Consider the following 18,427-nt stretch of genomic DNA (forward strand, 5'->3'; position numbering starts at 1 on the left):
GATGGATAGATAACTGTGAAATCATCATTTCGTTCTCTAGTTTCACTGGTTAACATATACCATGGAAGCCTTTAAAGGGGGTTCCAACACAGTCGTGTTCTGATTCACAGTCAGGAAATAGACCCTTGACTGTCATTTTGCAAATACATCCACAAACCCCAATTTGGGTTTGAATACACGTGTCTCCTTTAACTCAGAATTTACCACACTTTCTCTTCCCACTCTAATTCTTTTCCTCTCCAATCACACTTCAAAAAAAAAAAAAGGAAATAAAAATACTAAAACCAAATGGTGGCTACAAATCATCCACAAGGAAAGATAGGGTGGATGGCTCTGTAGGGATGGTCTCAGATCATCCGGAAGTAGCACTGGTTTTTATCAAAAGACCACAGCTTGTGCACTGCTCGCAAGCAGTCAGCAATGTTCAAACACTTAAAATAATGTTGATCACAAAACAACTGGACAGGCATGCACCAAAACCTTTAGGGGTAGAATGAGAAGGAGGTGGTATTACACACATATGAACTTGAAAGTGCTAAAATTTCACCAGCCAAGTATCTTCCCTCGGAGGTATTTACTGCAGAACAAACAAGAACAGAGCAACGCCAGTGAGTTTGGCCTTCCTCTGAGCTCAAACTACTGAGTTTTGAAGACAGAGATGGATTTACTTGGAGTTGGGAGGCTAGACTGGAGACCAGCTTGGTCGCCCTCCCCCAGGGTCCTGTATGTCCTCACAGGAAAGCTCCAGGAGGTCAGAAAGAGAGAAACAAATATCAAATAATATTGCTTATACATGAAATCTAGAAAAATGATAGAGATGATCTTATTTGCAAAGCAGAAATTGAGACACAGACATAAAGAACAAATGTATGGATGGAAGAGGGGAAGAGGGAGTGGGAGGAGTTGGGAGATTGGAACTATTTATACACTCTTGATACCATGTATAAAATAGATGACTATTGAGAACATAGTGTATAGTTCAGAGAACTCTACTCAGTGCTCTGTGTATATGTATATGTATATATGTACATATGTATATGTATATGTGTAGCTGGTTCACTTTCAGATCAGATCAGATCAGGTGAGTCGCTCAGTCGTGTCCGACTCTTTGCGACCCCATGAATCGCAGCACGCCAGGCCTCCATGTCCATCACCAACTCCCGGAGTTCACTCAGACTCACATCCATCGAGTCAGTAATGCCATTCAGCCATCTCATCCTCTGGCGTCCCCTTCTCCCCCTGCCCCCAATCCCTCCCAGCATCAGAGTCTTTTCCAATGAGTCAACTCTTCACATGAGGTGGCCAAAGTACTGGAGTTTCAGCTTTAGCATCATTCCTTCCAAAGAAATCCGAGGGCTGATCTCCTTCAGAATGGACTGGTTGGATCTCCTTGCAGTCCAAGAGACTCTCAAGAGTCTTCTCCAACACCACAGTTCAAAAGCATCAATTGCTGCACAGCAAAAACTAACAATTTTGTAAAGCAACTATACTCCAACAAAAATGGATCATAATAAATAAATAAATATGAATGTTCTATATCCTCAATTAAAATACAGAGATTGTCATAATAGATAAAAGTGCAAAAGCCAAAAAAACAAAAACAAAAGATCCTCAACTCCTAGTCATTTCTGAATACTGGGATTATGGGTAATAACTTTTTCTGCTATCCCTTCTAAATTTTCTAAATTTTCATTGGTCTATTTCTCTTTGAAAAAAGAAAAAATAGACTACTTACAAAACAATGTCACTGTAGGTTTCAGTTCTCAAATCACAGAAAAGAACCCCACTGTTGCATGTTACCTTGAATAAAACAATGGCAAACTGTCTTCCGTAACTAATTAGATTTATGAGGTAGCATTCAATCAGGTAGAAGAAGGACAGGTCTTGTCCAAACCACCATGAGGGCATGACTGTCCCTCTGAGCCCACCCATGTGTCTACATAGGCAGTCTTTTTCCTCCTAACAGACACTTTACTAGTTTCATCTCTATGAGGAAATTCATCTCTACACAGCCGACAGGACAAACCTGGTCCCTGGTCCCTGGTGGTGTAATGGCTCGGACTCAGCACTCTCCCCACACTGACCAACCACAGGCCCTGGTGGGGACCCGAAACCCTGTTCCAAGCCACTGCAGGCTGAGGCCCACTGAGACCAGCAGCCCGGAGGGCCCATACTGCTGGCTGTCAGGAGGAGGGCAGGCCACAGTTTAAGGAGTCTGCTGTCTCTACAAGCTGGCGAAGCAAGGAAACGGATTCTCCTGGAGAGGCTCCGGGGACCAGCACTCTTGCACCTTGACTTTAGCCTCATGGGACTGACCTGCAGAACTGTAAGGAAATGCATGGGTGCTGTTTCAAACCACTAAGCTGTTGTACTTTATCACAATATTGTAAACTAATATGGTCAGAAAGTGATAACGCATTTATCAGCAGCAGAAATATGGACTTTGTGTTATAATAAGAGGTAGCATTAGCCAAAGCCACTGTGTGTTCAAAATATGCTGACCTCTTTGCATTTGTTCCCACAGTAACCTTCATAACAATGCCAGGAGATATGCACTATTATTTTTATCATTTCATAAATGAGATTTTAAAAACTTAGAAGGGTAACACAGCAGTAAATGACACCAAGATCCAACACCCTCTCTGGCCCACAGGTCTGCCCACAGTTTTCTCTGTGACCTGATCCACCCTTGAAGCTCCTCAACTGAGAGCCTTTCACTGAAGGACAACTGATTTCACTCTGGCTTCTCCTTTGGCTCACTTGTTGAGATGGGAAGTGTTTCGGTATGTATGGTATTTTGCGGTTGTTCAGGGTTTTTAATGAGTTGAGGAAGTGAAACCTCAGCAACCCCTGACCCAGTCCTTCCCCTCTTCCACCCAGCATATTTCAACAGCACTGGAAGTTTTAGTCTCACTTTCCACTTCAACAGCCTACTCCTGTGACCACACCTGGACCTTGTCCAGCATGTCAACAATCACAACTCCCCTCTGTGTGTCAGCCCCTCCCTCCAGCTGCCTCCCCTGGGGACCTCCCAGAAGTGGGTCCTACTGGGTGAGCTCCAAGTCAGCACCTCTCCATTGCACTGCTGGCTCTCCTCCATACCTTGCCTGCAGCTGACGATCTGGATCCACTTTCCCCAGTGTTCTCTCTGGACACAGGGGAAGTTCACACTGCTCGTGTCCCATCAAACTGTTTGTAGACATAGCTGATGCCTTTCCACCAAGACTTCTGCATGTTCTACAGTGATGGTAGAACTTGATTGGTGCCTGTAGTAATGGTGACAGTCACAGCAGGTGGGAGGGTGGCATGTGCTACTGTCTAACTTCAATCAGAGCTCTGGAAGAGTCCCTTGGTCATCTAAACTAAACCAATTAGACCGGCTGCCAGGGGTGTATGTGGAAGGCGGGTGCCCAGAGCACTCCCTTCAGGCCTAGCAATGTCTTCTGAGATGGGACAGGAGTCCTTGCTATGCGTGACATCTGGATGACATCTAGGACTCCCAAGGGGACGAGGTATGTCCCAGGAAGGCTTTCTGGGGGTTAGCAGATGTAGACAAGTCTGCTACTGGCTCTCTGTTTGGGTATCTGTAAAGCAAAGATCTCTGGAGTCCTTCTACCCAAAGGGAAGGCCTTCCAGGCCAGGGGCAGACACACATGGAGATGCCCAGACAGGGCCCCTGGGCGGCCAGCCTCAGAGCTAAAACCGCGGCGGCAGGGCCACCAGCTGTTCAGCCGTGGCCCCCTCCTCCACCAGGATACCTGGTTTGAGAGATGGGAGAACAGCCCCACACCTCTGAGTTCCTGCACACATACTAGCGGTAACTCCATCTACAGAATCTGCCAACTCCCATTTCTGTTCACTCAGGCGATCCCTGGGTGTCCCCAGGCAACTGAATGGTCTGGGATTGGGGTACCTCCTCCTACTCCCCAGCATCCCGCACCATCTGTCTGTACAGCATTCACCCCAATACGCACTGGGCATTTTGTCAACATCCATGAGTCCAAGATGAGCACTTCAGTGAAAGAAGGGATTTCCTTAGATGAGACCATCAGTGCTGTCACACCTGTGCCCCTGGAGAAAGGTGACACGGCTAAGATGTCACCCACAAAGCATGTGCACATCCAGGCTGCTGCCCCCCTCCCCAGGAAGACTGGCCCTTCAGAGACGGGACACTGCAGACAGCAGAGGGGCTGTGGAAACAGGCAGAGAACAGAACAGCTGTGCATTTCTGTAACAGTCATGCATCAGCTGCCGTTGGATGGAGTGACGGGGCTTGGGGGCTTCCTGGAGCCATGAAGGGAGTGGATCCATGGTAGAGGCAGAACACACCAAGGTGGGCTGGTGCCTGGAGAGCCAGTGATGACTACCACCCCTTCATCACTAGGTCAATGATGGTGCAGCAATAAAGAATCCACCTGCCAAGCAGGAGATGCAGGTTTGATCCCTGGATCGGGAAGATCCCCTGGAGAAGGAAATGACAACCCACTCCAGTACTCTTCCCCGGAGAATCCCACGGACAGAAGAGCCTGGCAGGCTATAGTCCATGGGGTCGCAAAGAGTCCAACACAATTGAGCACACACACACAGAGATGTGATTCAGTTCATGAAAATTATTCGTCAAGAGTGCAGCAGTTGAACACTACACTATTTCACTTTTTACTTTTTTCTTCTGATTATGCTGTTATTATTGTTTTAGGAGTTTACCTAACATGTGGCTTTCTAAGGAATCTCAAGACTTACTTTTTCAGATGTAATTGAATTTTTTGGTCTTGCCAAGAAGCATGTGGCATTTTAGTTTCCTGAATAAGCACTGAACTTGTACCTGTTGCATCAGAAACTCAGAGTCTTAACCGCTGGACCATCAGGGAGTCCCACGATGATTTTTTTTAATACCAAGATAGTCTCATGCTTTCTTAATATCATAAAGTCAACACTTTATTACCAACAAAGTTCTTCTCTACTGAATTTGCTTTGGTTTGAATTGTGTAAGAATAACCTGAGTATTAAATATACAAATCATAAATAAACAATGCAATTAATCAATTTTTATGTATCCCTATGGAAAAGTGTCACCAATAATATACTGACCTCTTCATCATGAAGAAATACATAAAACATTTAAACACAATCCCAGGCTCCAGTAGAAAGTGAAGATGAGCCCCCGGGTGTGTGACATTTCTGACACAGGCTTCTCCAACACCTGCTTGTCAGTCCATCAGAGGAAACCTCGGGGCTGAAGACCCGCCAGCTCCCTGCAGATTCCTTCCCAGAATAGCAGGCGCTGAGCAAAGAGCAAGTCCAGCTGCAGTGGGCCAGGGTGGACCCAGGGTTTCTGTGGACAGCAACTGCCCCCACGCTGGCCTTTTTTCAGCGTCCAAATCGTTCTCTGCTCCAACAGCCGCTTTCCCCCTCTGACACATTCTTCCTTCCTGTCTGCTTTCTCCAGGGAGTCCCAGCCACATGGTCCAGGGCAGGCTTCGTGAGGAGCTGCCCCTGAAGCTATGGGCAGCTGTCTCCATGTCCCCGCTTGTTGCAGCAAATGCTCCCCAGGCAAGTCTGATGCTCCCCACCCCACGTCTCCCCAAGGCAGAGAAAATAAGAACTCTAGGAGAAGCAGAGGCTATCAGCTGGGATTGAGACTGTGGAGTCTCAAAGCCACTTTTAAACATGTATTTTCCTGGAATATCTGCCTTCCCCTCTAATGGAGAAAAAAAGCCAAACTACCTCTTCCCATCACGGAGAAGGCAATGGCAAGCCACTCCAGTACTCTTGCCTAGAAAACCCCATGGATGGAGAAGCCTGGTAGGCTACAGTCCATGGGGTCGCTACCAGTCGGACGCGACTGAGCGACTTCACTTTCACTTTTCACTTTCACGCAATGGAGAAGGAAATGGCAACCCACTCCAGTGTTCTTGCCTGGAGAATCCCAGGGACAGCAGAGCCTGGTGGGCTGCCGTCTATGGGGTCGCACAGAGTCGGACACGACTGAAGCGACTTAGCAGCAGCAGCAACAGCACTTCTTCGCATCAAGGCTTTACTTCCTTTTATTTATATCGACTCAACTTAAAACAGTGCAGTCTGCCACCATAAAAAAAAAAAAAAAAAAAAAAAAAAAAAACAGATGCTGTGGGCCTCCCTGTTGATGCACTGGATAAGAATCTGCTTGCCAATGCAGGGGACACAGGTTCAGTCCCTGGTCCAGGAAGATTCCACACACCACGAAACAACTAAGCCTGTGCTGCACAACTACTGAGCCTGTGCTCCGGAGCCCGGGAACCACAGCAACTGAAGCGCATGTGCCCTGGAGCCTGCGCTCACAACAAGAGAGCCACCACACTGAGAAGCCCGCACAGCTAGAAAGGAGCCCTGGCTCACTGCCAACTGGAGCAAAGCCCGCACAACAATGAAGATCCGGCATGGTAAAAAAAATAGATAAATTTTAAAAGATGCTGCATTTTAAATAATGCATTCATACTGTAAACACAGATGATTATTATTTCCTCTCATTATCATTCTACAGAGAGTTTTTCCTATGCAATTACAAACATTTCATTCACATCACTTTCTATGATCACTTTAAACTCTATGCATTTACTTGGCCTGTCCATACCCTGGAGATTGAGGCTGTTACTAACTGTTTGCTACTATAAATACTGTTGTACAGACCATGGCATCACACATGTCCTCAAAGAAGAGCAGGAAACAATGAATGGGTCAAGTATGCTGTAAAGTGTGAGCATTTAAAGTGTGCAGATGCTAACCCACTTACAAATGGACTGAAGATCCGCCAGTCCACAGATAAGAGCTGGACCCGAGCAGAGGACACTTCGTTTCAAGTATTTAAAGTCAGTGAGGGTAATTTAATGCTCTGCATAAAATAGAGGTCTGAGGCTGTTGCTTTAGCCTCTAAATTTGAGAGTAGTTTCTTATACAGCAGTACATCAGTTCGGTTCAGTTCAATCACTCAGTCGTGTCCAACTCTTTGCGACCCCATGAATCGCAGCACTCCAGGCCTCCCTGTCCATCACCAAGTCCCGGAGTTCACTCAAACTCACATCCATCGAGTCGGTGATACCATCCAGCCATCTCATCCTCTGTCATCCCCTTCTCCTCCTGCCTCCAATCCCTTCCAGCATCAGAGTCTTTTCCAATGAGTCAACTCTTCGCATGAAGTGGCCAAAGTACTGGAGTTTCAGCTTTAGCATCATTCCTTCCAAAGAACACCCAGGACTGATCTCCTTTAGAATGGACTGGTTGGATCTCCTTGCAGTCCAAGGGACTCTCAAGAGTCTTCTCCAACACCACAGTTCAAAAGCATCCATTCTTTGGCACTCAGCTTTCTTCACAGTCCAACTCTCACATCCATACATGACCACAGGAAAAACCATAGCCTTGACTAGATGGACCTTTGTTGGCAAAGTAATATCTCTGCTTTTGAATATGCTATCTAGGGTGGTCATAACTTTCCTTCCAAGGAGTAAGCGTCTTTTAATTTCATGGCTGCAATCACCATCCACAGTGATTTTGGAGACCCCAAAAATAAAGTCTGACACTGTTTTCACTGTTTCCCCATCTATTTCCCATGAAGTGATGGGACCGGATGCCATGATCTTCATTTTCTGAATGTTGAGCTTTAAGCCAACTTTTTCACTCTCCTCTTTTACTTTCATCAAGAGGCTTTTTAATTCCTCTTCACTTTCTGCCATAAGGGTGGTGTCATCTGCATATCTGAGGTTATTGATATTTCTCCCAGCAATCCTGATTCCAGCTTGTGCTTCTTCCAGCCCAGCATTTCTCATGATGTACTCTGCATATAAGTTAAGTAAGCAGGGTGACAATATACAGCCTTGACGTACTCCTTTTCCTATTTGGAACCAGTCTGTTGTTTCATGTCCAGTTCTAACTGTTGCTTCCTGACCTGCCTATAGGTTTCTTAAGAGGCAGGTCAGGTGGTCTGGTATTCCCATCTCTTTCACAATTTTCCACAGTTTATTGTGATCCACACAGTCAAAGGCTTTGGCATGTCAATAAAGCAGAAATAGATGTTTTTCTGGAACTCTCTTGCTTTTTCGATGAAGAAAGTAGGGAAAACCACTAGACCATTCAGGTATGACCTAAATCAAATTCCTTATGATTATACAGTGGAAGTGAGAAATAGATTTAAGGGAATAGATCTGATAGATAGAGTGCCTGATGAACTATGGACAGAGGTTGGTGACATTGTACAGGAGACAGGGATCAAGACCATCCCCATGGAAAAGAAATGCAAAAAAGCAAAATGGCTGTCTGGGGAGGCCTTACAAATAGCTTTGAAGAGAAGAGAAGTGAAAAGCAAAGGAGAAAAGGAAAGATATAAGCATCTGAATGCAGAGTTCCAAAGAATAGCAAGGAGAGATAAGAAAGCCTTCCTCAGCGATCAATGCAAAGAAATAGAGGAAAACAACAGAATGGTAAAGACTAGAGATCTCTTCAAGAAAATCAGAGATACCAAGGTAACATTTCATGCAAAGATGGGCTCTATAAAGGACAGAAATGGTATGGACCTAACAGAAGCAGAAGATATTAAGAAGAGGTGGCAAGAATACACAGAGGAACTGTACAAAAAAGATCTTCATGACCCAGATAATCACGATGGTGTGATCACTCACCTAGAGCCAGACATCCTGGAATGTGAAGTCAAGTGGGCCTTAGAAAGCATCACTACGAACAAAGCTAGTAGAGGTGATGGAATTCCAGTTAAGCTATTCCAAATCCTGAAAGATGATGCTGTGAAAGTGCTGTACTCAATATGCCAGCAAATTTGGAAAACTCAGCAGTGGCCACAGGACTGGAAAAGGGCAGTTTTCATTCTAATCCCAAAGAAAGGCAATGCCAAAGAATGCTCAAACTACTGCACAATTGCACTCATCTCACATGCTAGTAAAGTAATGCTCAAAATTCTCCAAGCCAGGCTTCAACAATACATGAACCGTGAACTTCCTGATGTTCAAGCTGGTTTTAGAAAAGGCAGAGGAACCAGAGATCAAATTGCCAACAGCAGTACATACTGATACATATTTTGATCTGGGATTTTGGAAGCGGAGGACATAAGTGTTACTGGACAATCAAGGGGTAGACAATGAACAGAGGTGAAAAAACAGCAGGTGTAAGAAGATAAAATCACAGATAGGATGCAAGACTCCAGGGTGTGAAATTGACAGACAAGTGGGTGCTGGCGTCACCCAGGATTATGGCAGGACTTGAGGTAAAGAAGAAAGCCAAGAGCCCAGATGGGTTCAAGGTCTTGAGTCAACAAGGTTAGTGGAGGACAGTCCACTCCCATGACCAGAATATGAAAGAGCAGGGCTTTTTATGAAGAAGCAATTGCGTTGAGGCTGAACTGGGCCCCAGGACAGGCCCCTGACTTCCCTCCTCATCTCCCAGCCTCAGATGCACGTGGAATGGCTGTGGTGATAAATGGGAAATGTGTGGGACTCCCCTTCACATCAGCTCAGTCAGGCATGGCAAGGCAGAAGCAGACTGAGAGGAGAGACCAGAGAGAGTCCAGCAGCTCTTTCAGCTGAGTTCCAGGGTGAGAGCAGACCACGCAGAGCCACTCAGAGGAAGCACTGGGGTCAGTCATGGGGCAGGGGAGAGGGGAACAGTGGGTGGCGCCTGGCCTGTGGTTTCCATGCAAAGGAGCTGGTGAGGCAGGGTGAGCAGCCTAGTCCAGGCTCCAAATAAATCCCACCAGTTCTGGTTGTCGCACCTGCCTGGGGGTGATAAGGGCAGGTACATGGTGGCCTGGAGTGTGTGAACTCTATTTGGGAGGTGGTTGGGATGTGGGCTTGAGGCACTGGACAAGAAAGGGACACTAGCAGCTCCTAATAAGGGCCTCAGAACTGGCCAAATTAATGTGTTACAAACTGTACTACACTCACCATGGCCACAGCTGCTGTGGTGGGCCATGCAGTCACTCCAGGGGCCACCCACCTGCCTGCACAGCCTCATCACAACAGGAGGGGCACACAGCCCCTGGGCACCTGGCTCTTGTGGCCAGGCGGGGCTGTGCCTCCGAGCTTACAGGCAACCTACTATGCTGTCTGCTCCTTCAAGACCAGAAAAGAGAGCTGACTCACCTAATACATAGAAACAGAGAGTTAGGCAAAATAAGGAGATGTGTTCCAATCAAAAGAACAAGACAAAAAAAAATCTCAGAAAAATAATTAAATGAAACCGATATAAGCAATCTAACTGATAAGAGTTCATAGTCATAGTCCTGAAAGTGCTCACTGCATTCAGAGAAAGGATGATGAACAAACACAGTGAGAACTTCAACAAAGAGATACAAAAAACCAAACAGTCATGTTTCTGAGCTGACAAACACACCAGAGAGGCTCAACGGCGGGTGTGAGGGAGTCAAAAGACTGGGAGACAGACCAGAGGAGCTCTCCTAGCCAGGGGAGCAAAGCGAAAAACAAAGCTACCTTCAGGGGACCGGGGGACAACATCAAGCAGAATAACATTTTCATTATAGGGGTCCCAAAAGGATAAGAGAAAGAGCAAGAGAGAAAAATTATTAGAAGAAATAGTCTCTGAAAACTTCCCCAATCTGAGGAAGGAAACACATCTAGGTCCAGAAAGCCCAGAGAGTTCTGACTAAGATTAACCCAAGGCACAGGAACACTAAAGTGGTAAAGATTCAGGATAAAACTGTTGTTATTGTCTAGTCTCTCACTCATGTCCAACTCTTTGTGACCCTGTGGACTGTAGGCCACCAGGCTCCTCTGTCCATGGGAATTCTCCAGGCAAAAATACTGCAGTGGGTTGCCATGCCCTTCTCCAAGGATCTTCCCAACCCAGGTTCAAACCCTCGTTTCCTGCATTGGCAAGGGGGTTCTTTACGCCTGAGCCACCTGGGAAGTCCGAATCAGCCACAGGTATACACATGTCCCCTCCCTCTTGAACCTGTGTTTGTAAATAAGCTTTTATTGAGGTGAGGATGCTCTGACACCTCCCACAGCCCAGGGAGTTATCCTTATGAGCACTTAAGGCCTGCAAAGTGGGTCTTAAACTGGAAGAAACCCAGATCCTCCTAACCAGGTCTATGTTGTTTCTGTTTAGTCACTCAGTCATGTCCAATTCTTTGTGACCCTGTGGACTGTAGGCCACCAGGCTCCTCTGTCCATGGGATTTCCCAGGCAAGAATACTGGAGCAGGTTGCCATTTCCTTCTCCAGGGGATCTTCCCAACCCAGGGATCGAACCCTTGCCTCCTGCATTGGGAGGTGGATTCTTTACCACTGAGCCACCTGGAAAGCCCTTAAGGATAAAGAAAGCATCCTAAATGCAGCAATAATAAAATGACTTGTTACATACAAGAGAACCCCCATGAGGCTACCAGTAAATTTTTCAGTGGAAAACTTACAAAAACTTTTTTAAAATGGAAAAAATAAACACAAAATATTAAACAACACTGCTGAATAATCAACTGGTCATCAAGTAAACCAAAGGAAAAATTTAAAACTATCTAGTAATAAATGCAAACAGAAATACAACATATGGAAATCTATTGGGGGAAGTCTGTGACAGAAAGAACCAAAGGCCTGGGCTTAGTCTGGGGGCGGAAGCTGCTGCTTCGGGCTTCAGGGGACAGGTCAGGGAGATGAGACTGGGGGTGGGGGCAAAAGGAGAAGAAAGCCTACAGAGGAGACCAGATTTGGGGGGAGCACCCTGGGGAGCACCGAAGAGACAGTGCCCATGGTTCCCGGGCGTGCACAGCACTCCAAGCCAGGCTGCCCACTGGAGAAGGGGAGCCTGACCTCTAGGAAGGCCCCACTTCCCTGTGGGCTGACTGGCCCCTAGAGCTCCGGTTTGTGCAGAAGGAGGAAGGCAGAGAGAGCAGCAGGAGGAGGAAGCCAAGGGTCTCCCCACCCCGCCTGCAGGTGGGGAAGGGAGGGAAACTGGCCAATGCCCGGAAAAGGAGCAGAAGGGACAGCCGAGGGGTTAGGGCTCCAGGAGCACTAACTCGCTCGTGTGCGGGCTACCCCTCATGTGTTACTAACTGCCTTCCATGACAATTTGACAAGAGGTACCAAGATCCCCACATTTCCAGTAGCTTTTTGGCCAATAATCCCAGTTTCCATTTCAGAAAATCTAAGAATTTCATTCCAAATTAGAAGGAAATCTTTAAACACACAATTCTTGAGATCAATAGCATTTATGATATAAAACCTGAAAATTATCCTAATTCTCTGTAATAATGGAGCGATTATATAAACTATAGTAGGTCACTCAAACAATATTTAAGTCATAAAAATTATTTTTTCACAGTGCTGTGAGAAAAATGAAAATACCTTTAAGGTAAAATAATGCACAGTATATATAGTATGACTGCAATCATATAAGAAACAACCACAGGGACTTCCCTGGTGGTCCAGTGGATAAGACTCCGTGCTCCCAACACAGGGGACCCAGGTTTGACCCCTAGGTCAGGGAACCAGACCCCACATGTTGCAATGACAACCCAGCTCAAATTTTTTTTTTTAAGTGAAAAAAAGAAAGAGAGAAACACCCACAACAAAATCTATGCCCTAAAATAAAACAGTAGCAGAAATTAAGTAAAATACTAATAGTTATCAGCATCAATTTGAGAGGTAGGCTAGGAGTATATATTATCTATTTTTCTTCAGTTTTCCAATTTTTCTTATAATTTTATAATAAACAGAAAAAAAAAATAAATGCATAAATGGGTTTTCTAGTTCTAAGAACAGAACAGAATGTTAACCAAGTTTCTTGGTTGATGACACAGAAACATGCTCTCATCAGAGGGAGGAAGGAAAGACAGGAATGCTCTCATGCTTCGAAAAAACAGATATATTGTAAAAAAGCAGTGTGTTGAAAATTGGGCCTGATTGATTCATCAACTAATTAGATCTGGCATTACTCCAAGATGAATCTTTTTTTTTTTTTTTCGTTTGGGATGTAATTGCTTTACAATGTTGTGTTAGTTTCTGCTGTACAGCATAAATCAGCTGTTGCTATTGTTCAATCTCCAAGTTGTGTCCAACTCTTTGTGACCCCATGGACTGCATATACCAACTATACCAGACCTCCCTGTCCCTCATCATTTCCCAGAGTTTGCCCAAACTCATATTCATTGAATCCATGATGCCATCCAACCATCTCAACCTCTGTCTCCTCCATCTCTTCCTGCCCTCAATCTTTCCCAGCATCAGCGTATTTTCCAATAGTTAGCTCTTCATATCAGGTGGCCAAAGTACTGGAGCTTCAGCTTTAGCATCAGTCCTTCTAATGAGTGTTCAGGGTTGATTTCCTTTGGGGTTGACTAGTTTGATCTCCTTGCTGTCCAAGGAACTCTCAAGAGTCTTCTCCAGCATCACAGTTTGAAAGCATCAGTTCTTCAGCACTCTGACTTCTTTATGGTCAAACTCTCACATCTGTACATAACCACTGGAAATACCATAGCTTTGACTATATGAACCTTTGTCAGCAAAGTGATGTCTCTGCTTTTTAATACACTGTCTAGGTTTGTCATAGCTTTCCTTTCAAGAAGCAAACATTTTCTAATTTCATGGCTTCAGTCACCATTCACAGTGACTTTAGAGCCCAAGAAGAGGAAATCTGTCACTGCTTCCACCTTTTCCCCTTCTATTTGCCATGAAGTGATGGGACCGGATGCCATGATCTTAGTTTTTTTGAACATTGAATTTTAAGCTGTCTTTTTCACTCTCCTCTTTCACCTTCATTAAATAAGCTCTTTAGTTCCTCTTTGCTTTCTGCCATAAAGGTGGTGGCATCTGCATATCTGAGGTTACTGATATTTCTCCCAGCAATCTTGATTCTAGTTTGTGCATCATCCAGCCTGGCATTTCATATGATGTGCTCTGCATATAAGTTAAATGAGCAGGATGAAAATATACAGCCTTCATGTACTCCTTTCTGAATTTTGAACCAGTCAGTTGTTCCATATAAGGTTCTAACTCTTGCTTCTTGACCTGCATACATACAGGTTTCTCAGGAGACAGGTAAATTGGTCTGGTATGCCCATCACTTTAAGAGTTTTCCACAGTTGGTTATGACCCACACAGTCAAAGGCTTTAGCATAGTCAATGAAACATATGAAGTATATGTTTTTCTGGAATCCCCTTGCTTTCTCTATGATCCAGCAAATGTTGGCAATTTGATCTTTGGTTCCTCTGCCTTTTCTAAACCCAGTTTGTACATCTGGAAGTTCTCAATTCAAGTTCTTCTGAAGCCTAGCTTGAAGGATTTGGGCCATTACCTTGCTAGCATGTGAAATTAGCATAATTGTACAATAGTTTGAACATTCTTTAGTACCGCCCTTCTTGAGAACTGGAATGAAGATTGACCTTTTCAAGTCCTATGGCCACTGCTGAGTTTTCCAAACTTGCTGACATATTTCATGCAACACTTTAATAGCATCATCTTTTAGGATTTTTAAACAGCTCAGCTGAAATTCCATCACCTCCACTAGCTTTATTAGCAGCAGCACGTCCTTAAGCCCCTTCACTTCACAATCCAGAATATCTGCCTCTGGGTGAGTGACCACACCTTCTTGGTTATCTGGGTCACTAAAATCTTTTTTGTACAGTTTTTTTGTGTATTCTTGCCATCTCTTCTTGATCTCTTATGCTTCTGTTATATCTTTATCATTTCTGTCCTTTATTGTGCCTGTCTTTGCATGAAATGTTTCTTTGATAGCTCCAATTTTCTTGAAGAGATCTCTAGTCTTTCCCCTTCTGTTGTTTTCTTCTATTTCTTTGCATTGTTCATTGAAGAAGGCCTTCTTATCTCTCCTTGCTATTCTCTGGAACTCTGCATTCAGTTCGGGGTACCTTTCCCTTTCTCCCTTGCTTTTGGCTTCTCTTCTTTTCTATTTGTAAGGCCTCCACAGACAACCACTTTGACTTCTTACATTTCTTTTTCTTTCAGATGGTTTTGGCCAGTGCCTCCTGTGCAATATTATGAACCTCTGTCCATAGTTCTTCAGGCACTGTTTACCAGATCTAATCCCTTGAATCTATTTGTTACCTCCACTGTATAATCATAGGGGATTTAATTTAGGTTGTACCTGAGTGGCTTAATGGTTTTCTCCACTTTCTTCAGTTTAAGCCTAAATTTTGCTATAAGGAGCTCATGATCTGAGCCACAGTCAGCTCCAGGTCTTATTTGTGTTAACTGTATAGAGTTTCTCCACCTTTGGCTGCAAAGAATGTAATCAATCTGATTTTGGTATTGACCATCTGGTAATGTCCATGTGTAAAGTCGTCTCTGGTGTTGTTGGAAAAGGGTGCGTGTCATGACCAATGCGTTCTTTTGGCAGAATTCTGTTAGCCTTTCATTTCTGTTAGCCTGCTTCATTTTGGACTTTAAGGCCAAACTTGCCTGTTACTCCAGGCATCTCTTGACTTCCTATTTTTGCATTCCAATCCCCTATGATGAATAGGACATCTTTTTTGGTGTTAGTTTTAGGAGGTCTTATAGGTCTCCATAGAACTACTCAACTTCAGCTTCTTCAACATCAGTGGTTAGGGCATAGACTTGGATTACTGTGATGTTGAATGGTTTACCTTCAAAACAAACAGAGATCATTCTGTTATTTTTGAGGTTGCACCCAAGTACTGCATTTTGGACTCTTTTGTTGATTATGAGGGCTACTCCATTTCCTCTAAGTGATTCTTGCCCATGGTGGTAGATATAATGGTCATCTGAATTAAATTCCCTCATTCATGTCCATTTTAGTTCACTGATTCCTAAGATGTCAATGTTCACTCTTGCCATCTCCTACTTGACCACATCCAATTTACCTTGATTCATGGACCTAACATTCCAGGTACCTATGCAATACAGTTCTTTACAGCACCAGATTTTACTTTCATCACCAGACACATCCACAACAGCTATATGCATATCCCCTCCCTCTTGAGTCTCCCTCCCACCCATCTAGCCTCCCTCCTACTATCTTACCTTTCTAGGTTATCACAGAGCACTGATCTGAGCTCCCTGCACTATATGGCAGTTTCCCACAACATGAATCTATTTTAAAGGTGATCATGCTCTTTATTTCTCATCTTGAAACAAAAAATAAGCTGGTATGAAGTACAGTTACCATTTTTAAGAACACACAGACACACCCAATCCTAGAAGAACAGGCTGTCCAAGCCAGGGCAGTGGAGCAGCAAAGCCACACAGAGAGAACCATGTCCACACAAACCGCCGTGCCCATCCCCACGCAAGACTAGGCCTTCCACTGCCTGCTCAAAGCACAGAAGGCGCTCAAGAGTGCCAGGTGACCGTCTATAGGAAGGACAGCTGGAGGAACTGATGACCACGTTCACCTGGGGAGCAGTCATGTTTTTGTATCTGGGACAGATGTATATTTCACTGAAGGTGTTGTATATGACTTTCTCTGTTTTTTAGAGTAAGATGATGATTCAGAGGACATAGCAAAGCTTCATGCAACCCACAGGAGAAAGAAAGATGTTAGCATGAGTCCCTGACTTTGGACGTTTAACACGGAAAGAGACTATGGAAGAGGTACTGAAAGGTTCGGTTTTGAAAAACAAGTTTGATGGACTTTGATCTATAAGAAACTGTTCTGAGGGGTTTAGTGCCTCAGACCAGACTAAAGGCTGCCTTCTGTGACCTTACCAACCAGAGACAAACTGCCCGCATCTCAGCATATTATGCTCTTAATGAGACCTAGATTGATCAGATGGCAGATAAGACTTAATGTTCACTTCTGGGAACCATATTAGGATAGACTCTGGCAGGTTAGAAACTTGTAGCAGTTAATGGAAGAGCAATCTTGTATTTAGTGCATGTTTTCCTAATTGAGGAGGTCAGTAAAATTATCATTTTTCACCTAAAAAATCAAAATGAGAAATTAGTTGTACCTTCAACCTAGTTTCCTTAAACAAAGTTTTACACCACTGTTGATTGTGATGAACTGCTAGGGAAGAGAACCCCTTTCTTCCTTTTTCTGATCCTCAAATGGAAAAAGGTGATTTGCCTAAGAAACTCTGGAAAATAAAGTAAAACATGAAGGGATAGTCATCATTCCACTACTGGAGTTCTGTGTAGTCAGATGTAAACAACTTTTTCTGTATGTTTTCTTTCAGTTAAGAATATTGCTGAGTAAAAAACAATCTTTCTGAATTATTTGACATTCGAAAAGTGTTCTTTTCTGACAGGCTTCTCTGCTTCCCACGGATGGGAAGCTTGGGGCTCCGGGTATGATGTCTGCATGACTTGATGTTGGCATCTTGAGAACGTGCTGTCCCTTCTCGGGGAAGCCTCTGGGTGGAGACAGTCATTCATCAGCAGGTGTGGCTGGTGTGGCTGCACCACCCCCCCCCCCCAACCCGGGGTCTCCACTCTGGAAATGCCCTTGGCTTCTGACCACCGCGTCCTTCCTTTGGAACTTACCCCTGCCCTCTGGCTAATTTATATGTATTAAATATCAAAACAGGGAGAGAGCCTTCCCAGGTGGCTCAGTGATAAATAATCCACCTGCCAATGCAAGAGACCCAGGTTCAATCCCTGACCTGGGAAAATTCTACAGGTATTAAGGCAACTAAGCCTGTGTGCTGAACCTGTGCTGTAGAGCCTGGGAGGCCGCAACTACTGAGCCCATGTGTCCTACAGCCTAGACTCCACAGCAAGAGAAGCCACCACAACGAGAAGCCTGCACACCACAACTAGAGAGCAGCTGCTGCTCACCACAACTAGAGAAAAACACCTGCAGCAATGAAGACCCAGCACAGCAAAAAATAAAATAAATAAAAACTGGGGAAATCAGAATGCTTATGAGAAAATATTGTTATTTAACTTAATGGGTTTTTTGTTTGTTTTTTTAGAAAACAATGCAGAGAGAGTATTATCTGAAGCTCCACTTAGTACTTACTTTTCTAATTTTTCTAATCACCAGAGAAAGTGAGTAAGAAGGGGGAAAGAAATGAATCTGGGGAGACCTCACTGTGCACCTGTGTTTCAGTCTCTTTCTGTGCTTAAAGTTGTTCAATCTTCCAGCTGCTTCTCGGGGTAAGTGTTATGATGCTCTCCATTCACGTGCTGGAGACCAAGACTTTGTTATGGTAACTAATGCTACCTGGATTCTACCAGGAGGACTGGCATCAAAGCTTGCAATATGTGCATGGATGCGTGCTAAGTTGCTTCAGTCTTATCCGACTCTTTGCAACACCAGGGACTGTAGTCCACCAGGCTCCTCTGTTGATGGGATTTCCAGGCAAGAATACTTGAGCGGGTTGCCATTTCCTTCTCCAGGGGATCCTCCCAACCCAAAGATCAAACATGCATCTCTTTCTTCTCCTGCACTGGCAGGCCGGTTCTTTACCACTAGCACAACCTTGGAAACACCAAAGCTTGTGATGGTTCCGCTTTAC

At 44.6% G+C, this 18,427-nt stretch overlaps 1 protein-coding gene across 1 annotated transcript in view; it reads right to left on the minus strand.

Annotated features, from left to right (window-relative positions):
* Positions 1 to 1,641: 1,641 nt before the first annotated feature.
* Positions 1,642 to 18,427, minus strand: part of DDX60L (DExD/H-box 60 like) — a 47,106-nt gene continuing 30,320 nt past the window's right edge. Inside the window, 1 exon segment of the mRNA XM_044938439.2 lies at positions 1,642 to 1,894. Coding sequence (XP_044794374.2) covers positions 1,732 to 1,894 — 163 coding nt within the window. The 3' untranslated portion in view covers positions 1,642 to 1,731.

The sequence above is a fragment of the Bubalus bubalis genome, chromosome 3 (genome assembly GCF_019923935.1).
Source record: "Bubalus bubalis isolate 160015118507 breed Murrah chromosome 3, NDDB_SH_1, whole genome shotgun sequence".
NCBI lineage: Eukaryota > Metazoa > Chordata > Mammalia > Artiodactyla > Bovidae > Bubalus > Bubalus bubalis.